Genomic DNA, 22,819 nt, shown 5'->3' with positions numbered 1-22,819 from the left:
AAATAACCGAAGCAAGCCAGCTGCTTTAAAACTTTCTAGACTGTGGTCCTGAATAGTTAGAAAAACCAGAGAGAGAGGATGGGCTATGGTTCATTCATTCATTCATTCAACAAATATTTATTGAATATCTACCATGAGTTATGTTAAGTAGTACCTCCTAATGGACGGAGTTTGTAAAAACTCTGGAAACTTAAAAAACACTAAAAGTTTCACTTAAGCAATTGATATAATACAAACTAATCATTCTGGATTTACTTTTGAAAGCTCTTTCCAGGATCCCAGAATGAAGAAAATAGATGAAGCACAGAGCTACCAACATTTCCCAGATGTTACATTAGTGAAAAACCTTTGTTCCTGTAAGCCACTGAGATTTTGGAGCCCATCTGTTACCAGGCTTAACTAGGGAAAGATAACTAATACAGCAGGCAACAGAAAACCAGAAAAGACTACAGCCATTAATGGTCATTTAATGAAGTTGTTAAATACCAGTGACAACTTGAGAACTAATGAAACAAAAACTACCTGTAAAAGACAGTGTTATTTATTCAGAAATAAACACAGGGGCTAGTCTGTAAGATGATAAAGTGGACGTGAGTCTTGAATGGTATTTACTGCAATAGATTTCAAATGTTAATATCTTTACATATCCAAAGTAAAGCAAACAATGGCTTATGTGAAGCTTTACATTTTACGAAGCAGTTTTACAATCACCATCATTTTACAGACTACGAACCTGAAGCCCAAGATGTCACACTGGCCCCTGACAACGACGTCTTCTTATTTCCAAAGTCTCTTTCACTCACATCAGTTTTGATGATTAATACCTGATAGTTAATGCAAAACACTACTTTTACCCGGGTTAAAATATGAAGTGGAAAAGCCTGGATAATCCTGATAATCCCTCCTACACAGTACACTCTAGACAACCTCACCTTTTTACTGCCCCCATCCGCCCACCACGGAAGAGCTGGGGCTGACAAAAGCTTACGTCAGCAGAGTGCGCGCACCCCTTCCCCTTTTCGGTCCTCCACCCTTCCCGAAAGGCCTAGCGGCGAGCCTATCGGCCGAGAGGAACAAACGTGATTGGACTGCCTGAGTCACGTGATAACTACAAGGCGTGGGATTTGGCTCCGAATAGACGGAAGTACCCCGCGGAGGGCGGGGTTGAGGTGGGTTTGGGGGAACTGGAAGCTTGGGGGAGGAGCTTGCGCACTAGCTACTGTTCCAGTTTCGCCAGCAGTTGTGGCCCAAGCTGGTTATTGTACCGCCGGACGTACGCCGTGGTACTACAGAGACCAGTCTCTCGCTTGCCTGGCAGGAGTAGCCTCCTCCCACGCGAAAGGCAGCAAGGAATGGAAGCAGAGAACGCGGGCAGGTAAGGCCGGGGCGAAGTGGCCGACTGGCGAGCACGACTAGCGGGTACGCGCACGCAACGCAGTGGTCTTTAAATGCCACGGCCTGAGTACAAAGGCCGGGCCGCGCGTGCGCACTGCCGGCCTGCTCGCTCCTCACCTGGGCTGTTGGGACGCACCTGAGACCCTTTTCCTTCCCGGCGTCTACCCATACGTGAGGGGAACGTTTTGCAAAGCACAGATTTTGGAGGTTTGAACTGCTGGCAGAAAATCGAATAAGAAAATAAATAATTAGATATGGTAACAGGTCTTTAAAAGAAAAAAAAGATTTGCATGTACAATAATGTCAAACAGCCTAATGAATTTTCTTGACTTTCAGTGGCTACTGGGCCCTTAGCCATGGCAAGACGTTTCACTGCTCTGGGCCTGTTCATGTCTATAAAATAGGGCATCTCTGGACAAGAGTTCTGACCACATTCCATGAATCAGTGTTCATGTGGAAGGTGTAAGTCACCAAGATAGACTTTAGGAAAGGAGATATATATATATATAGATAAAGTGTGGGCTTCATCCTGACTTTGTGTGGCAGTCCTGAAATGAAGTACTCCGCTTCTTTCTCAGAAAAACTTTGCAAATAAAAAATTCACCAGAACTTAATGGAAGTTGCTCTCAGCTTTGTGATCTTACTTAAGATCAGAATTGACCTTGATAAAACCTACCATCAAATGAATTACACATTATGAGACCTTATTCAGTATCTTACATCATAGTAGATCTCTGATACAACGTTTAGCTAAAAAGTGTCCTTCTAACTTATATTCTATCTTAGCCACAGAATTGTAGAGCATTTTTAATTTTGATTCATAAAGATTTCATTCTGGAAATATAGAGAATTCTGTGTTAATACTCTAATGAATTTGTTCTTGGAAATTATAAAATGTCTCAGGCCCCATGTAATCCTGAGAAAGTGGCTCTCTGTCACCTTTGCAGTAATCAAGGAATGGAGTGGAATGCTGGGTATAATAAATTTATTTTTTATTTTCGAAGGTTAACTTGAAAAAATTTCAAAGAAAAAAATTCCATAGATGTAGACTTAGAAAAAAAAAGATAGCCCATGAGTCATGACATGCACTTACCGACTAATCAGAGAGGAAAAAAGGAGGAGGACCAGTATGTTTCTAATGAGCTCAAGAATGAAAAGAACATTTTACTAAAGATAGAAAGTAGAATGACAAATCAAAAATGACTACAGAAGTGTGGCAGAGACCACTGAGTAGACACACAGGAAAGATTAACCCTCAAATGAAATCAGCCTTTCTAGAAATATTAAAGAGCCCAAGAACAACTTTTTTAGTTAAGTGTGGACAATGGGAAGACAAAGTTTTGTGTTTTCTGTCTAGTCTATTGACATGGTGTTAGTAGCTGACAGAAACCATAAGGACTTAGTTCTGATTTTGATTTTTCATCTCCAGTGAAGGCATTTAAGAGAACCTTTAAGTGTTGTAACAAAAATATATTTCCTGGTCTAGATGAATTACATTTCAAATGCGAGGCCAGATTATGGGCAGTCTTAAAGAACCGTAGGCAACATGAGAGGGGACTGGAAGCCTGAAAATAAAAAATGGGTTCTTATTTCCTCTAAAAGGTGGACTCTGTCCTCTAGTTTATTGACTTTGATCCTAAACCAAACTTTATATCTCAGTGGTTGTTAAGCATATTTAAAAGAAACTAGTGGCGATTAGGCTACAATAGAAGTTCAGAAAAAAGCAAGACCCACCAAGCTAGGTTCATTCCCTTTTGGATAATGATACTAGACTAACCAGCATCAGGAGGAGAATGGAGGGAGGCACCAAAAATATTTAATCATCTGTTTTTGTAATTGTTATAGTAAATTTACTGTATACCAGGCATTGTTTTAAGTGTTTTACATGAGGTAACTAATTTAATCCTCATAACCAATGAATGCCTACTTTACAGATGTGGATGGAAGCTAGGACATAAAGAGTTAAAGAACCTGCTTACAGAGCTAGCAAGTGACAGAACTGAAATTTGAACCCAGGCAGTGTGGCTTCAAAGTCTGCTTCCCTAACAACTGCCATACCTCTTCTTTTTGTGGGCCAGATGAAGATGGACTGACTGACTGATAGCAGTCCAGTTAGGTGAAACCAAAACTGGTTCACTACTGAAAGCATTAAGGGCAGGCTGAGGAGAGGTCTATACTGAAGTGCCATGTAGTTCTACCCCAACTTTATTCTTTTCAACAGTTGAATAACTTAAAGGTGCTGATGGCATGCTGGTAAAATTTATCAGTGATCCATCTCTGGGTGGGGTTTTTAGAAATGATAGGTTGTATAGGAATCCAGATCAATCCCACCTGGCTGGATGGGGAGTCACCTTTTACAAAAAGAAGCACAGTCTTGTACTTAGGTGCAGAAAGATCAATGATACAAGTGTGAGGTGAGTGAGGTGATAAAAGGGCAGTTTTCACTGATGGAAAACAGTGTGAATCAAGAGTATAATGTCGGTGCCAGTAAAACTAATGTAATGGATTCTGTAATATGTCTGCAGAATGAGGAGGTTTATAGCCCTGCTTAGTTTCAGGATGACAAGGCTGTATCTGGAGTGTTTTTTTGTTTGATCTGCACACCAAAAATGAGGAAACCTGAAATCATACTATATGAAGAATAATTAAATGAACCGGGGACCTGGGCTTATTCTAAATCTTTGTGTTTACAGTTTCTAGTAGACTGTACACTGTAAGAACCCAGTAATGCATGCCAAATACACACACTTCCACTTAGCAATATTAAATGTAGTTTTAAATAGTTATGTTGGTATTGCATTGTGGTTTACAGAACTAGTAGCCTTTAGTTGGGCATGCATTTGGATTGCTTAGCATCAATTGTTATTTTGTAAAGTATTCAGTATTGCATATGCTTGTTTAAATGAAGATAATAAAATGTTGCTGTTGACTGAATGTGTACTTCCAAAAATCTTAGGTTAAAACCTAACCCCCAATTAGATGGTATTTGGAGGTGGGGAGCCTTTCTTATGTAATTAGGTCATGAGGGCAGAGCCTTTCTAAGTGGGATTAATGCCCTTATAAAAGAGGTCCCAGAGAGATCCCTTATCAGACATTAAATCTGTCAGCACCTTGAACTTGGACTTTTAGCCCCCAAAGCTATGAGAAACAAGTATGTGTTGTTTATAAGCCACCCAGTCTATGGTGTTTTGTTACAGCAGCCAGAATGGGCTAAGACAAATGCATTTAGAAAAAAGGGCTATTTCAGTCTTTAAAATAGTGGGAAATACCTGAGGATTAAAAAGTAGGATTATTCATTTTAGAGAAAAACATAAAAGACTTGTTTGAATAAAGCAAAATCTGAGTTACCTGGACTCAGTCAAGTGTGTGTGTGTGTGTGTATGTGTGCACGTGTTTTGAGAAAGACTGTCAGAAAATACAGAGTTCATCAATTTCAGATGGCTAAAAAAACCAATCCTTTGAGCACTGTTGTTCAAGAGAAAGTGAGTGCAGATGGAGGCTAGGAGAGAGGAAAGGGTTAATTGCAGGAAAAGGAGATAAGTAGCACAGAACAGTTGTGGGTGCAAATGTGATAGGGAAGAAAAGTGAATGAGAAGAAATAAAATCATTCATCATGCTTGTCAGCTTGAAATCAAGGAGTTAAAGTAAAAACTCTTTGGGGTCTGTTCTGAATCTGGAGGGATTTGATCTTATTTCCTATACATTGTCCATATATGTAGAAATCACTGAATCCCATCCCTAATTTTTATGGTGCGGGAGTGGAGGTCCTGAGAGGATGAACAGCTTGGCTAATTGTTCCTTTGTTGCTGACCCTCATACAGAGAAAATATTGTTCATGAACATTGCACAATTCCAAATTACGAGGTGGCAATTACATATAAATACAACAAATGTATGTAAGAAATATTTTCACATAAGGGTTGAAACAGGTTTACGCTGCTTGCAAATTTAACTGTTATTAGATAATAGAAAGTTAAGTTATCCAGGACTCATTAGTTCTAGCATTCGTGGCTAGTTTAGTTCCAGTTTCCTAGCATTAACGTTCCTGGAGGTTTTTGTACAGAGGTAATGCTTCTGCCAAGTAGTAAAAATGTTATAATCCACCCATTTTCCTTTTGTTCTGGCTGTTGGGAAGCTGCTAAGATGATCAGGCTAAACTTAACAGTGTATCACCTTAGAACTTGAGCATTCTATTTTCCATAGCTTTATTTTTCTATTTCTGTTCTAATTTGACTTACTATAAAGGGCCAGAGATCATTTTTAGAAAGATTAAGGGATACATGAATGCTCTAAGTTTCTTTCAAAATTGATACGTATCTCTAAAATAAAACTTCAGGTTTTCTCTTCTTTTTCTTCAGCCAACTGATACCCAAAATTCTAATTTTTGGTTTCTGAGCCTCAGAATTTAATGACCCCTAACTAGGCTTAAGAGCCACATTTTGGAAATTTAGTTTTTAAAGTTCAGAATTATTTTGTGATGGGAGTGGTGTCTCCCTAAATTACATATTTTAAGTTCGGATTCTTGTGAAGTGCTTCAAATGAGACACATGTGTGAGATAGAGTGGTAGGTTGCCTTCCAGACAGTGTGACAAACTACGAACAGATCTTCTGCATTCTTTTGGCCACATTTATTGTGACCACATGTCTTTACTTTTCTATATTCAAGCTGAAAGGGGTTGTTCATATCTTGGAAACTGCCACTGGCCACAATTAAAAGTTATAGTTTATTTTACTAGAATTTCTAAAGGGTAACTGCACGAGATCTCTTGATGTAACCTAGCCATATCCAGCTCCTCATTAGAATATTTAAGTAATAAACACTGAAGTACCAATATTTTTACAACTTATCAAAAAGCTATAAATATTTTTTTTTAAGTATGAAAAAAATATTTTACTTAGTGCCAGGCATGATGAAGCACTTTGCTTTTCATCTGTACGTTTTAACTTCTAGTCTTCATCTACATATTCTCCCTATGTGCAGCCATAGTTTTCAATATTCTTGTAGTCTTTTCTTCTTTAAAGTATCTATTAAACATCTGTGCTTTCACAAAATACCAGTAAATTTAATTTTTAGTAGCTGCAAATCATTTTTCATGTTAAAGTACCAACGTTTGCTAAACCATTGTATCTTCTTTTGTATCTGTATATTTGAAAGATATTGTATATCTTTCAAATATAATTTGAAAGCAATATATTTAAATAAATATGATATCTTAAGATATGGTTTAATATTTTCTAATTCTTAACCTTTTCTTTACTAACTTACCCTTACAGGTAGATGAAGCTGAAAGTCCTCTCCAGTGGTTTGTCCATTGGTATTTGGCCCCTGTTTTTTTGTTTTGTTTTGTTTTGTATTTGAGCATCCAACATTCTAGCCTAGCCACCCTGGGGTAGTCTGTTACCCTAGGTCTGTCTGGGCCATTTAAATTGATCCTGGGGAATGCTTTAGTTTCCCCCGTTTTTTTCTTTAAACCATTTTACTAAGCTATGATTTACGTACTCTAGAGTTCACTCACTTAAAGTGTACTTGTTTGCCTTTTTAATCTCCATTTACAGAGAAAGAAAACTAGTAAGTAGAATAGCTCGCCACAGAAAATAGAACTTTTCTCTCTGAAAGGTAAATGTTATTTATCTGTTTTATTTCCTAGTGTTTTCTTCTTAATTGGTATTTTATAGCATTATTTGGCATTAGCTATAACTCGAACTTCATAAAATATGTTTACTTACCTACCTTCACGCTGATGGCAGCAGCTTGAGGTAGTAGTTTATGGTCATTAGAAACATTTTTTGGCAGTTTTCTGTGAAGGACTACACTCCTTATATTGAACAGACTACTCTGAACAAAGGTTAAGTCATGTGTAGAAAAGAGGTTTAGAGTGGTTTTTTCCCCACAAACTTACAGATATTGACAAAATGTCCATTTCCACTCTTCCTTTAGTGGCAAAAACCCAGCAACAGTTAAAAAACAGATCCAATGAATAAATAAGTAAACAGGCAAATAAACCAAAAAAGAACTTAAGTTAGATTGTAGGGGAGGTGGGAGTGGGTAGATGTTGATCAGAGAATACAGACTTCCAATTATAAGATAAACCAGTTCTGGGGATCTAATGTACAGCATGAAGACTATAGCTAATACTGTTGCAATATTTGAAAGTTGCAATGAGAGCAAATCTTAAATGTTCTCACCACAGAAAAGAAATGGCAATTATGTGACATGATGGAGGTGTTAGCTAAGGCCATGTAATAATCATTTTGTAATACATGTGTATCAGATCATCCAGTTGTACACCTCCAGCTTTCACAAAGTTATGTTAATTATATCAGTAAAGTTATATTGGTGGGGATCTTTGTGACAAGAGGACTTGGTACTGAGGGTGGGAATGCAGATGGTTTTTGTGGGTGCTTTAGCCCTGTGTGAGCTGGTGGGGCTTTCAGGTCTCTACAGAAAATTTCCATGATCTCATTTCAGAGAAAGTACTGACTTGACAGGACAGGTAACTTTTATTGATGACACATCTTGTCAGACGGTGTGAGAGTTAATTAATGTTTGGTGAATAGGCACTAAGATCAATGAATGTGTACACATGGGAATAGATCTTCCTCCTTTCTGTGCCCCTGTTATCAACTCTAACTAAATACTAATTACAAAATACTTGGATCCTAAAGATTTTTCACAGCTGATCATTTCACCTTACATTTGGGTTCTTTTATTATCATATCTTAATGTGATCTTTCTTTCAGCTATTCCCTTCAGCAAACTCAAGCTTTTTGTACATTTCCATTTCAACAAATGATGGCTGAAGCTCCTAATATGGTGGTTATGAATGAACAGCAAATACCAAGAGAAGTTCCAGACCCAGCTCCTCTTCAGGAACCCATACAAGGTAGTTTTTACCAGGATAGTTTAGCAAATTAGCTATTAGATTAGCCAACTTATTTAAGAAAGGATTTAATGATGAATTTTATTAGTGTTAAAAGATTTAATCCACTTTTTAAGTACTATGTGCCACGCACTGTGATAGATTTGGGGGAATAAAAGAACCTGGAGCCTTGAATATCTCATAATTGAGAAAATTATGAGGGAAAATAATACACAAATGCATGTTATGCATCAGCACACTAAGCAGTGAAGAGGGGCACAAGAGACTGTGAGAGCCCATGGCGCGGGCACCTAACTCAGGCTGTTGGTTGAGGCATCTTCCCACAGCTCTGAACTCAAGGGTGAGGAAATTTATCCCTGTGAAGAATGGAATGGGGAAGATCCCAGGCTGACATAGCAGCATGTGCCAAAGCGCAGACGTGAAGAAGCATGACACACTTAAAAACCAGTGATTTTGTGTCATTGGAGCCTGGGAGATAGCAAAGAAATGTCGAGGGATGAGGCTGGGTGGGGGCAGCCAAGGCTGGTGGTTTAACAAGGATGGAGGCAGGATGAAAATTGTATATTCTGTCCTGATAGCAGGGAGTTGTTGAGAGAATGTCAGCAGAGGGTGACTTAAGCAGATTGACATTTTAGAAAATGAGCCTGGAAGTATTATGGAGGACAGATTAAATGGTAGAGAGCCAGGCAGAAGTTAGAGGCAAGGAGTGGATTAGAAACTGAATAACCTGAGGACAACATGAAGACCTGAAGGGGTGAAGAGGGACAGAATTAGAAAATACTCAGGAGGTAGAATGACCTGGTCATGGTTCATGGAGTTTATGTGAGGGACGAAGGAGAAAGAGGAATCTGGAAGTAAATCCCAGGCAATTGGGTGGAAGGTACCATTACCAAGATAGAGAATTAGAAGAGAGAATAGATTTGGGGTTGGGGTGGCGGTGGGCAGTGGAGAGAAGGTAATGCTTTTCTCCAGTGTAGTACTACCGTATGAGAAACGGGCTCAGGGTTTCAGTTACGATTCCAGGAACACATCCCACTCCACCGCATTGGAGGCAGCCCTCCCCTGACTCACGGTTTCCTGGGCAGGCAGCACTAGGCCTCCAGCAGCTCCGGGCCAGCGAGGTGGATCCCTTGCCGTTGGGCGTGGCTCGAGCACAGTGAGGCAGAAGAGACAGGACAGGAAGTTGAGCTGGGGAAATGCCAAATAGGAGGGGCAGGGACCCAGGAATGAAGAGAGATGCTAAATAATTAAGGGTAAGGAAACCAAGTCTTCCTTTTGGGTAAGTTGAGGTCAGCGGTTCTTGACCAGGGGTGTTTTCGCCCCCACAAGGGCTATTTGGCTTTGTCTGGAGTCACCTGTGATGTTTGTGACTGGCAGGTTGCTTTTGGCATCTAGTGGGTAGAGGCCAGGTTGCAGTTAAATGTTCTATAATGTACAGCACAGCCCCCACAGTCAAAAATTACACAGCCAAAGACGTCAGTAGTGCCAGGATTGAGAAACTGCTTTAAGTCCTGAGATCAGATCCCTAGTCTTACCTTTTGAAAAATACTGCCAGCCCAGAGATTTCATCCTCAGCACCTCTGGCTGTGTGTGGAACAAAGAATATACATTCATGATCTCTAAAACAAATCTACAAGCTATTTGAGGCTTTCTGCTGTTGGAAATTTGTGGGAAATCAAGTTAAAATGTTTCCCTTCCTGTTTTTCTATTTCTTCATTTGTTTATTTAACTATTTGCATATTTATATTTGCAATTCCTATAAAATGGTACTTTTAAAATAGACCCTTTGTATCCCTGGGGAGGCCAAGATGCCAGATAAGATTGTGTGGAAAATCAATGTATGATTATTATGGATGTTTCATCCCAAGACCAACTAGCAGAGGCAGGAGGATGGGGGATGGGGCCACAGGAACCCAGTCCTGGGGTGAAGGGAAGGGAAGGGAAGATAACTGCCGAGGAAACTGATGCTGGGAAATAGAAGAGAAAGACAAAACGGGGTGACTTTTCTAAGTTAACAGTTTTCTGCATCTACATCCTGGGAATCGTTTCAGAGACCCCAAAAAGGAAAAGAAAACCCAGAACAACGGAACCAAAGAAACCAGTGGAACCCAAAAAACCCGCCGAGGCCAAAAAATCTGGCAAGTCCACAAAATCGAAAGAAAAGCAAGAAAAAATTACAGATACATTTAAAGTGAAAAGAAAAATAGACCGTTTTAATGGTGTTTCAGAGGCCGAACTTTTGACCAAGACTCTCCCGGACATTTTGACCTTCAATCTGGACATTGTGATTGTAAGGATCTGTGTTCTCATTTGGTTTTATACATAGCATAGTAAAGGGACTTAACTTTTGTCCTTGCCAGTGGCATTTTGCCGAAAAAAATGATTCTAAGAATCCTTTTGACAGTAAAAGGTGTCACCGTCAGGGTGCCGTATCGTGGGTGTGTTAAGAGGGCGGGCTCCAGAGTGGGCTTGTCTGGTTTCAGATCCTGCCATGTGGGTACGGCCTTGTCTTCCAGAACACCCATTTCCTCATTGGTGAAACAAGGTTAGTAATAGTATCTCCCTCATAGGGTTGTGATGAACTAAAATAATCCATGCGAATCACTTAAATTACGTGATACCTGAGGTCAGCTGTACACGTGAGGTGGAAGCTGCTTGCTGGGGGTCAGGGAGGGGGCTTGAGGCTGGACTTGCCCTCAGACCGGGCGATGGCTCCAGAACTCACTCTTCCCAGCCTCGTGGGTGAGGTAAAGGTGGCAGTCTGGGGATGTGAAGGAGTCAAACTGGTCTTTAAAAACAGCAGCAAAACTTTTAATGTAAACGGTATTTCTTTACTTAAAATGGAATGATTTGTTCATATGCAGAGTAGGTAATTAATAAACAATAATGCTTAGGATGCTGGATTAAATTTCTTCAGTAAATTCAGTTTTGTTCACAACTCCTCCACAGAGGCCCTAAGGGCTAAGTCCTACTTTTCAAGACTTAAATACATAAACATTTTTTGTAGATTGGCATAAACCCAGGACTGATGGCTGCTTACAAAGGGCATCATTACCCTGGACCTGGAAACCATTTTTGTGAGTGGTAACTTTTTTTATTGTTTTTCTTGTGAACTAGATATCATTGTTAAATAGTTTGGGTTTTGTTTTGTTTTTTAACAGAAGTATGTTTTTGAAAAGAGAGACTATGTATGTGTAAATATACCAACTTATTTTCTGCATGTGCATAAATAAGGTATGAGATGATAGGTCGCTGTTAACATTTTGGTGTAAGAGAATAAAGGACATGAAAAGGAGTACTTCTCTTTTTTTAAGATTTTTTTTTTTAGTTGTTTCTACAGATAATAGTAAAAATAGTATGTCATTGTGCCTGTGCAGACAGAATACTAACCTTTCCAGATTTCTGTGCAGGGATGAAATGCACTGATCATTGGCAATCAGGTTGTCATAGTTAAGAGGTGCTATGAAGGGAGACATTCTTTACAGATACTTCATACTTAGTGGAAAATAGTACAGTTCACCCTTGAACAACATGGGATTGAACTGCACTGGTCCACTTATACACAAATTTTTTTCAGTAAATACATTGGAAACTTTTGGAGATCTGCAATAATTTGAAAGAACATTTTCTTTTCTCTAGCTTACTTTATTGTAAGAATACAGTATGAAATATATAACACAGAAAATATGTGTTGACTATGTTACCAGTAAGGCTTCTGGTCAGCAGTAGGCTTTAGTAGTTAACTTTTGGGGAAGTCAAAAATTATATGCAGATTTTTGACTGCATGAAGGGTCAGTGCCCCTAACCCGCATGTTGTTCAAGAGTCAAGTGCATTAAAGGCCCCCATACTTGTAGAGTGAGCTTTAAAACCAAATATAATTGCTGCTGTGTTGTCCTGTTTATAAGTTAATCTAACACTGCCTAATAGAATAAGGCATGCAATAGGCCCTCAGGAAATATTAGTTGGTTATCTAAGAGTAGCATTAAAAACATCTAGGGTAAGTGATAGTAACATGTTTTTGTAGCTAATAATATATTGTCTCCATTATATTTAAAAAAATATTCTAGGGAAGTTCCAGCTTTTCATTTTCTCCACTGCCAAGGTATTTGAATGTTTTGAGTCCATTGAGGAATGCTTATCTCTTTGAGGTGTTCCAGGGACAGGTGGTGGTACTACTCGTCATTAGAAAGGAAAACAAACCATTTCAGAGTTTCCTACACTGACTAGCTATGTTTTAAGCATTTACCTTAACCCCCTATGAAAAGGAGATAAAAATTGTTAGATGATTTTTGATAGTTATGATGATTAAATGATATAATCTGTACAAGTGCTTAGCATCGTACCTAGCACACAGAAATTGCTAGATGGTATTTGACCTTTGTTGTAATTTTCTAAATATCCAAACATCCTAAGTCTTCTTTTTTTTTTTAATTTCAAGAGTAGCATGAGACTACCGTGTCAGTTCATGGGGCAAAAACCTTTGACCTTCTACAAAAAAATCTGAACTCTTTTTCACAGGGAAGTGCCTGTTTATGTCAGGGCTGAGTGAGGTCCAACTGAACCATATGGATGATCACACTTTACCAGGAAAGTATGGTATTGGATTTACTAATATGGTGGAAAGGACAACACCAGGCAGCAAGGATCTTTCCAGGTAATTATGTAACATTTATTTTTATAGATTGGAACCTTCGCCATACTGGTGCTTCACATACCCTAGGAATATCATACATACCTAGTTCAAGCGGAGCTTAGCAAATATATTAACTGATTTTTTTTTTAAGGCTGTTTGAATTTAGTATATTATAAATATTGCCATACTTATATTTTGACTACTTTTTAATTCAATTTTAGTAAAGAATTTCGTGAAGGAGGACGTATTCTAGTGCAGAAATTACAGAAATATCAACCACGAATAGCAGTGTTTAATGGAAAATGTAAGATTTGCTTTTAAACTTAATCTTTATACTTTGCTAACTTTATGGGCAATGTAAATACATTTTATTTCATTTTAGGTATTTATGAAATTTTTAGTAAAGAAGTTTTTGGAGTAAAGGTTAAGAACTTAGAATTTGGGCTTCAGCCCCACAAGATCCCAGACACAGAAACTGTAAGTCCTTAAAATTACATTTGTAAATCAGCTAAATAAGATTTTTTTCCTGGCTCGATTCCTTCTTCATTTTCCTACAGTTTCATTGCAATTTATACCATAAAAAAAGCACATTGTATTTTGTTGAGTAATATCTTTATCTCGATTTGCACTAATAGTTGCAAGTTATTTCAGAAACTATTACAGTTGTATAAGGAAAAGAACACTTGTCAGGTAAAGTGTCTTAATGATATTACTTGGCTAAGATATTGAGAGGAGCTGGCTCACACACTATATTCAAAATATATTTAGTGGCATATTCTTGTGGAATTCAGGTGGATTAGCCCTTACTCAGTTGTGAACCAAACATGTAAATATAGGTATGATCCCAATTAGTAAAACTTCTGATTGCCCTCTGTTTATATAACTTAGCCCAACTTCATTTTGTAGCCATACAAATAGTACAGTCCAGTTGCAGACATGCCTCAGCCAACCTGACTGGCACTTGGTACTATGTCTTATACATAAAGGCATCATGAAATGACATGGTGATTTTCAGACTCTATCATTTCTGCATACATTGGTTCAAATTTTGCTTCTTTAACATAGTTTTAAGTTTTGTTTACAACTTTTAAAAAATGCACAGATCCATGTGTTACAGACAACATTTTAAATGTTAGAGAAGCCAGTATGCTAACAGGTTTTTGTGATGAGCTGTGAGTGCATTTATCTTTTAAAGTTTATTCTTTATCATGAAATGTTCATAGTTACGAATGATATAGTGATTCAGCTTTGAAACAAAAAATTCTTTTTCAAATTTCTCCATCACTTTAATTAAAGAATATGTTGGTACTAGAAAATGTTCTGTTACGAAACCTGGTAGCATTTGCACCTACATATCTTTTTGAATCAGGATTTCTAAATGCTTTCTCAATAAAACAAATTATTTTTTTCCATGCTACATGGTACGGAGGCCAGTATAAAAATCGCAAAAAAAATGCAACTGAAAATTCCATAATCCAGCAGCCTCATTCTTTTGTGTATGTAAGATATATATTGTTATACAGGTGACCCATGAACAAGACAGAATTGAACTGTACATTTCTACTTATATGCTGATTTTTTTCAATAAATATATTGAAAAAATTTTTGGAGATTTGTGACAACTTGAAAAAACAATTTTCTCCTTGCTTATTTTATTGTAAAAGTACAGTTGTAACACATATGACATGTGTTAATTGTATGTTATTAACGCTTCCAGTCAGCAGTAGGCTAAGTAGTTAAGTAGTTAAGTTTTGGGGGAGTCAAAAGTTATCATGGGTTTTTGACTGTGCAGAGGTTGGCCTCACTAACATCTGTGTTGTTTAAGGGTTGGCTGTGTATTTTGTTATACCCTATGAAGGACAGTTTGTCTCCATCATCCAAAATGAGAAGTGCAGATAAATGTCTTTCTCCTCAGCCATTCCACTTCTAGGAATTTATCCAGTGTATACTCACACATACTCTAAATTAAATATGTACAAAGTTTTTCACTACAGCTTGTAATGTTCAAAGATTGGAAACAGCATTAATCCTACAATTGGGCTGTGGTTAAATAGGAAAGTACTATGCAACTATAAAGAAAAAAGAAGCTCTTTTTACTCTGACATAGATATCTGATACCAGGTTATCTCTGGGATAGTTGTTGAGTAAAAACTGCAAGGTGCAGAACAAGGAATAGAGAATGTTACCATTTGTGTGTCTTAAAAGGGGTGAGGTCTACATGTGTCAGACACATTCGGTTGTCTGTTCATGGATTACCTCTGGAACTAGCAAACTAACCTTTGGATAGAGACAGAATTGGGAGAGAAGACTTTTCATAGTATCCCTGTATGCCCTTTTGTACCTTTGGAGCTGTGACTGCATATGTTTACTATTGAAAAGACTGTTAGTTGATGAACATTGGGGCAAGAATGCTTCATCGTTTTTGGTTTATTGGCTTTGTAATAAGTAAATATTACAAATTTGAACTCAAACACAACTTTTATTGATTTTGAGTCTATTGATATGTAATAAGTATCAAGTTATTAACCCAAAGAAAGATGTTTTCTAATCTCAAAATGAGTGGATTCAGTAGAATTATAAGACTTCTGTAACTATAAAATTTTATGATTCTAGCTCTGCTATGTTATGCCGTCATCCAGTGCAAGATGTGCTCAGTTTCCTCGAGCCCAGGACAAAGTTCATTACTACATTAAGCTGAAAGACTTAAGAGATCAATTGAAAGGCATTGAACGAAACACAGACGTTCAAGAGGTCCAATATACATTTGACCTACAGCTAGCCCAAGGTGTGTTACCATTGTTAATCCTTTTATTCTTTTCATTTTTATATATGCTGCAGAAAGTATGTTGTAGTTTTAAAAGGAAAAGAAAAGTTGTATTTGCAGCCAGAGTGCTCTGATAATGGGTATTAGTCACTGTTAAAATCTCCTTTTACTAAAGCCTTCTGTGTACTCCTACAGATAGATATTGAGGACATAAGAAACACGGTAGCCCACCTAAAGTTAAACCTCATAGGCCATTACAGTTCTTACAAGTTAATATATGTTACAAAGAAGATGTGAGATTATAACAAAAGATGTATCTCAATATACATGAACATTCAATAGAAAGATTTGTTCATGATGGTTTCTTAAAGCTATTTTCAAAATTGTTGCACAAAATCAGGTTAAATTCTTTTTACCCTCCTCACAGAGGATGCAAAGAAGATGGCTGTTAAGGAAGAAAAATATGATCCAGGTTATGAAGCAGCATATGGAGGTTCTTATGCTGAAAATCTGTGCAATAGTGAACCTTGCAGCTTCTCTTCAAATGGGCTAAGTATGTTCCCTTCCATATGTTTGTTTCAAAGACTTGGTTTTGTCAGGATTGGGAGAAAAGGTTTTTTCAAGTGAGGAAATTATTAAAGAATGGGAATGGTAATACAAACATCTATTGAATAGGTAACTACAGGAACTTCTGCAGCCTTTTTCCTTTAAGTCACTGACTCTAAGTCATCCTAGTTGTGTTTTTCTCCTTGAATAACAAATGTGGATTTATCAGTCCTGTATCTGCAAAGAGAACCAAAACTTATAATTGTATTCAAGAAGCTTGCCTAACTATTGTAATAACAGTTCACCTTCACAGAACTGTTGAAATCTCATTTGATCATTTAAAGCTTTCAAATAGAAAAAAAGAACATTCTTTTCTCTCCTAGCAGCTGACAGTGGAGAATCAACTTTGAGTGACATTCCAAATGGGCAGTGGATGACCCAGTCATTCACAGACCAGCTTCCTTCCTTCAGTAACCATTGTGGGACACAAGAACGGGAAGAAGGAAACCATGCTTAAGAATGGTGTCTCTCAGCTCTGCTTAAATGCTGCAGTTTTAATGCAGTTATCAAGAAGTGACCCTCAGTTTGCTAACTGAAGTATTTTATTTGTATTTTACTCTGGCAATGGAATCAAAGTACAGTTGTGTGGTAGAATCAACTGTATGAACCTAAGTAGTTTGGAAGGAAAAAGTAGGGTTTTTTTGTATATGAGTTTTTATATTTGAATTAACCACCATTCCAGCTTTTTATAAACTGTATTTCATTTGTGAAGAAATTGATTTTCTTTTGGGAGTCACTTTTATGTAATTTTAAAATGCAAAGGTCTGGATATTTATACTTGATTATTAACTGTATGTAAACCTAGATACACCATTACTCCTTTTATGCCTAAGAAGGGCATGCTAATATTAAGAATTACCACTGGGAAAGAGGCCAGTGTGAAGTAACTCTGAGTGGAGTCTCATTAGGTAGTTCTCAGTGGTGTTGGGTGAGTTCCCTGAGTCGTGTTCACACCCAGACCTCTTTGCCTTCCCTGTGGGAAGCATTTGTGAGAACTGCTTAGGAGTGGAAACACAGAGTGTGGCCTTGCAGCAGCAGGCAAACCTGGCCTTAACTGATGGGCACTGAGCCCTGGCTTGGCCTGCTTGCGCTGTGTGTGCATCCTCTAGTAGGCAGAAACTACTCTCCTGGAAGGGTAAGTTCCAGACAATGCAGTATATCTTTTAAATTTTGTTACTTCCTCTGTGTTTTACTTGAGAAACATACATTTGATAGGGGAGGAACTGAATTTCTCTCTCAATATCTATCACCATTCTAATTGTATCTTCCTTGGCTTTAAGGATGTAACATGGAAATGGTGAGAAGTGAACTTTCAGGCTGAGCAACAAGATGCTGAAGGTGTTTGATAATCTTATTTAAACTGGTGCTTTATGTACATGAGATGTACTAAAATAATACATAATTTTTCTTGCTAGGTAAATCTAAGTAAGTCAATAATTTATAAAATTCTTTCTGTGCACCATTGCTGTTTGTTACTGTGGACTAAGTGAACCTTATGACAAGGTTAGTTTGAAGTAATATACCTTTGTGATTTCTAACGCACTTCCCGTGGTGCTACAAATAGTCCAGACTACTAGGCTTGGTAGATATTAAAGCTGGATATTCAGAAATGCCATTTGCATTTACTCTTGATGATTTCTGAATATTCTGATTTCATACTTAATCCAGGGAGCATGCTATTTTTCTATATGAAAATATTTATGAGGTTTTTCTTTTTTTTTTTTTCTAAAAGGTTATATGACCTGTTCTTCTCTTTATAGTAAGAGAAACAAATTCTTGTGACTCTTAACTTTTTATCTGTGGCTACGATGGATTTTATTTTTCCTTTAGGTAAAGCTGTGTAAAAGTCATTCATGTTATTTAAATCATGTACTGTACTGCTGTTTACATGGATGTTTTGTGCAGGTGCTTGAAGTGCCTTGCGTCAGGGAGTAGGAACAATTAAATTATTTTTTCATGAGACTATGTAAAGCATGTAACTAGGTAATTACTTTGGCATATAAAGATTGTAACCTTACAATCGATTTTTTTTTTTGAATGGAGAATATACTCTTGAATTTATGATGGATGTTCACTAGAGAATGGTTTTGAGGATTTTCCAAGCATGCAACAGTGGTGTTTTCATTAAATATGACAGGTGCATCATAAATGTTGGTAATATCCTAAACATGACAAGATGAGACTTTTTCATTAAATAATATTGAAAAAGTTTTTTAATTCATTTGAAAGTCTGATGAATTTTACAATAAAAAATACTAAGAATGATTATCCTTAAGTTATAATAGTATTTGGTATTCTTTCCCCCATTAAACCTGAGATCAGTTTACCTTCTATTATATTTAACATGTCAAATAATATATATATACTGAATCATAAAAAAAAAATCTATGGATATTATTTTTTCAGAGGTTCATGTTTTAAATGTAATATATTGTTCAAAAGACAAGATTGGCAACCTGTTAAAAAATGTGAACAATACATTTGGAAATTTTAAAAATTAAAAAAAATTTTAATGATATTATTGTCATTCAGAATTAAGTGAACTGACTACTGAAATCTAGATGAGTTTCTTTCTTTCCAGCAATATATTTCATTCACATAATCTTGTCTCCATAATTACCACTTGTACTTAAGGGCATAAGTCATTACCTATAATGATCCAAGGTGCCTGCACACAGTAGGTCTTATTTTTTATATTGCGGATCATATGTATTAAAGGTATTGTTCTTAAAGAACAATGTTATAGTGGGCTCCAAATGCACAATTCCACATTTTTACACAGCAGATATTTAATATGTCAAGTTACATCAGCTATTGTGGTGATTGAGTTTAAATATTCCTGCAGGGTCAGGAACAAACCAGCTTTCCCATAAGTCGTTGTGAACACTAGGGAAGTCCCACGGTTTATGTCTTCCATTCCAGTGCAGTAATTTTGCTTCCTGTAGAAAATGCTCCGAATATCTGGTATCTGGATTCCAGCCTTCATTGTGTTTAGAGGAAAATAATAGACGTATTAGAAAATAAAATTTTTATATTAAAAATTGAACCCAAGTTCATTGTTTAAAAAATTAAATGAGGGAGTATACACTGGAGAGTTTACCACCCAACCTAAATATCCACAGTGACCACGGTTAAAGAGTTTATCAAGAAATCTTTCCAGTAATGTTCTGCCTCTACACCAGCATATTGTATAAATATGTCTCTGTGTGTGTAGAAAATTTTCCAAAGCGGCACATGTGGATTTACTGAACTGTTTTTCACATGAGCAACATTGTGGTTACTACATTCCCCCCTATTATCAAGTCCCCATCACATACCCCATTGCAGTCACTGTCCATAGTAAGTATCAGCATAGTAAGATGCTATAGAGTCACTACTTGCTGAAATATTTTTAATGATTACAAAGAAAGGATGTGCTTGATTATTTTGTGAGTTCCTTATTACAACATCCAGGTTGTTTCTGTCCTTCAACTAGCATAAACAATGCTATAATATACAGTCTTCTAGGCATGTCTTGTGCATGTATACGAATAATCTGTAGGTAAAATCTTGTAGGCAGAATTGCTAAATTGAAGGGTGCATGCCTTTTAAATTTTGGTAAGAGATTGTCAGTCTCAAAAACAACATGTGTCAGTTTCCACCCCACCCAGAGTTTATAGGGGCTCTTGTTTCTCTACATTTTCCTTCCGTAATATGGCAATATTTTCTTTTAAACAGTCTTGTTTTTACCATATGAAACGTGACTAAGACCTGCTTTTTAACAAACAGCAATCTCCAGTTGAATATTATTCCCCTCATAAGTGATCACATAGAGACCGTGCATTAACCAGAATGTCACCACTGCTCAGAATATTTTTAGAATATCTCTTACAGAAGTACATTAAGATCTTATGAATGTAAATCTTTTTAAAAAATATCCTCCATGGTGTTAATTTTCTTTCTGTGAAAGGGAACTTGGTATTTTTAGAAAACAACTGAAAGTCCATTGAGTCGAGGAAAACTAGAGTTAGGTTATTGTAGTTTAACATGATGTAAGGAGAAAAACTGTTTTCTGTTATAAACAGCTGTGAAGGCAGCTGCAGAAGAGCAGCTATGTGTTTTCAGGCTATAACAGTATGATTAGAACAATTACCAATTTCCAAAGAATTTATACAAAAGGAAGCGGTCATTTGGGAAGAGGCACGCACCTTCATGTGAGAAGTTTTCACTAAGTAGGACATCACCTCTCAGCTGCATGGCTGAAGGGCTCTGAAGGGACTTGCAGTTTTCCTTTTAGCTAATAAATATGCTTCAAAATTTTTTTAAATCTTAAGCCTGCTTGTTTAGATCCTAACTTAATACCCATTAGTGTTACATTGCTTTCTGCTTCCAAAACACTCTAAAATCATTTTTCAAATGCTTTCTGTGTGAATTTACTTTTCAGACTGTCCCTGATTCCAAACCTTTCAACAGAGTATGTTTCACAACAAAAAATAACTTCTATCCTTTGGAAGATTCTGTCAATAAGTGAGATATTTCATAAGATGAAATTCTGATTCTCTGTTCCAATATCATAAATGCTCTAACCTCAACAATCTAAGCTCTGCATAGCTTTTCCTATGCAACGTTTTTGCATAGACATTTGATGGGATTTTCTGCACAGTCATTACCTGAAAATGTTGATACTTGACCTATCAGTGAACCCAACATTAAAAATAAAATCAGAACACTGGTGTCCTTAGCTTCCCTGTGTTGCTCTTATATACATACAGATGCTCAGGAAAATTAAGGAAGATTCTGGTAATGAGGAAGAAGCAAATCTATACAAAAATCATTAAGATGAGATAGGAACCTAGCTCCCAGTTTTATCTGTCCTTCCAAAAAGCACAGTAATGGACATAGCACTTTGCAAAAATCACTAGAACCTAACCCAGTTCTTGGCAATGTAATGGGCATCTAGTAAATATAAATCCATAATCCATTGTCTCCAGTTCCAAAATAATCCCAGAATGTCTGAAAACAAAAGGATTTTAATAACTTCTTTGGCAGCAAAACCTAGATTCTACTCAGGGTGTTGCGTAACTTAAATATATGTATCCCATTACCTTTTTCAAATTCAAAACCTTTCCAACTTTGAAATAGGTCTGGCCCAGTGGTTTTGGCTAATGTCACCATGTGTTTGAATGAATGTGAACTTCTTGTGCCAGCCTCTGTTCTAAGCAATTTACATGTATTAGGTAATGTTCTCCTTGTACAAACTTTATAAGGTTCTGTTAGCTTCAGTTTACAAAGGAAGAAACTAAGGCACAGAGAGGTTGAATGACTTGCCCAAGATTGCAGGTAATAGCAGAGTTGGGATTCCAGTCCATACCCTAGAGCTTGCACTTTCGTTTGGAGAGTGAAGAAAAGACGGTTCAGGGACTCATATAGTGTACAACCAGTAAATAACTTTTTAAAAGATAGATTGCCTGCTAAATCCATCATAAACCATTATGCTAAATTCATGTGGTATTGCCCACTGAAGGCTACTCCAAGAGGGCAACAAAGGCATCTGAAAAAGTTTTGACAGTGAAAGTTCTATCTTCTCAATAGTTAATGTTTATTGAGCACATGCTATATGCTCAGCATGTCTAATTCTCCTCACAAATTCTTGGAAACACATTTTTCAGGCCATTTTTATCAGCTGCATTTGCAGGATCTGAGCAATAAGGGTCAAATAACACGTGCAAGGTCAGCCGGAAGACTGGGACTGAGGAAGCTGGCGCCAAAGCACTCCCACCTTGGTGCTCACCAGGTCTGTAAGGTGCACATTTGTGTCCTTTCTCTAAAATACTCACCCAGGTGCCGTATGTGCCACAGGGGGTTGATTGTGGAGTATTTCCCATGAAACACAATTAGCATTGGGGACGTGGCCACCCCTCCTCCCAGGGAGCTGCTGTAGAGATTTTCCCTAAGAAATGGAATAGAAAAGCAACATTTGGCCTGGGGCCCCTCAGACTCAGATTAAATGGAATCTAATAATTTTAAAAGATGCAAGACAGTCTCTCACTATATAGTAAGACTATGGTTTTTTGTTTTTCCACACCCTTTTTATTTTGAAAATTGTTAAGCCTACACAAAATTGTAAGAAGAATATCATAAACTCCCATATACTTCACCTAGATTCAGAGTGTTAATATTTTTGCCATTTTAGTTCTTGGGCTTTTTATAGCAAACAGAGATCAAATTCTGATCCTACATTGTTTAGAATAACTTAACTCACAAATTCAAGGCTATTATGGTGATAAAAATGCCCAAATAAAAAAGACAGATGGGGGGAAAAAAACGTAGTTGTGTTACTTTTGTTTTCTCTATTTTAAAACTTCAATAATGAAAAATGATCAATTTTTTGAAATTCAAAGTTAAAGTTGGCTTTATAAAATAATCCTTAAAAACAAATCTATGTAAGAAGGAGAAACTTCACTAAAATAAATGATTTCCATGGAAAAGAGTCACTAGGATTCTGGGAGAAGATTCAGAATCACAGTATTGAACAATTTATTAGAAAAAAATGTTTGTAT

General features: G+C 37.1%; 2 protein-coding genes across 7 annotated transcripts in view; one reads left to right on the top strand and one right to left on the bottom strand.

Moving 5' to 3' along the window:
• The first annotated feature begins 1,167 nt into the window (after positions 1-1,167).
• Positions 1,168-18,488, top strand: TDG (thymine DNA glycosylase). Of its 2 annotated transcripts, none has more exons than XM_036891291.2 (10): positions 1,168-1,375; positions 8,137-8,279; positions 10,328-10,566; positions 11,284-11,353; positions 12,796-12,931; positions 13,132-13,214; positions 13,293-13,387; positions 15,524-15,695; positions 16,102-16,227; positions 16,607-18,488. In XM_036891291.2, the coding sequence occupies exons 1-10, from the start codon at positions 1,353-1,355 to the stop codon at positions 16,735-16,737; spliced, it is 1,218 nt and encodes a 405-aa protein (XP_036747186.1). In that variant the 5' UTR covers positions 1,168-1,352; the 3' UTR covers positions 16,738-18,488. The 2 variants fall into 2 exon arrangements, with proteins under 2 accessions (XP_036747186.1, XP_036747185.1); XM_036891290.2 differs by having other exon boundaries at positions 16,604-18,488.
• A 599-nt stretch (positions 18,489-19,087) lies between these two features.
• GLT8D2 (glycosyltransferase 8 domain containing 2) overlaps positions 19,088-22,819 on the bottom strand; it is a 34,850-nt gene continuing 31,118 nt past the window's right edge. For 3 of the 5 annotated variants that reach the window (XM_057486457.1, XM_036891293.2, XM_036891294.2), the window contains 2 exons: positions 22,097-22,209; positions 19,088-19,260 (listed from right to left, as the gene is read on the bottom strand). In XM_057486457.1, the coding sequence (XP_057342440.1) occupies positions 19,088-19,260; positions 22,097-22,209 (286 nt within the window). Of the gene's footprint in view, positions 19,261-19,652; positions 19,816-22,096; positions 22,210-22,819 lie in introns of those variants that run through there. The other 2 variants (XM_036891295.2, XM_036891296.2) reach the window with 2 other exon arrangements.

The sequence above is a fragment of the Manis pentadactyla genome, chromosome 10 (genome assembly GCF_030020395.1).
Source record: "Manis pentadactyla isolate mManPen7 chromosome 10, mManPen7.hap1, whole genome shotgun sequence".
NCBI classification, from domain to species: Eukaryota; Metazoa; Chordata; class Mammalia; order Pholidota; family Manidae; genus Manis; species Manis pentadactyla.
Note: the sequence above shows the minus strand (reverse complement) of the source record. Positions and strands in the feature narration are given on the sequence as shown.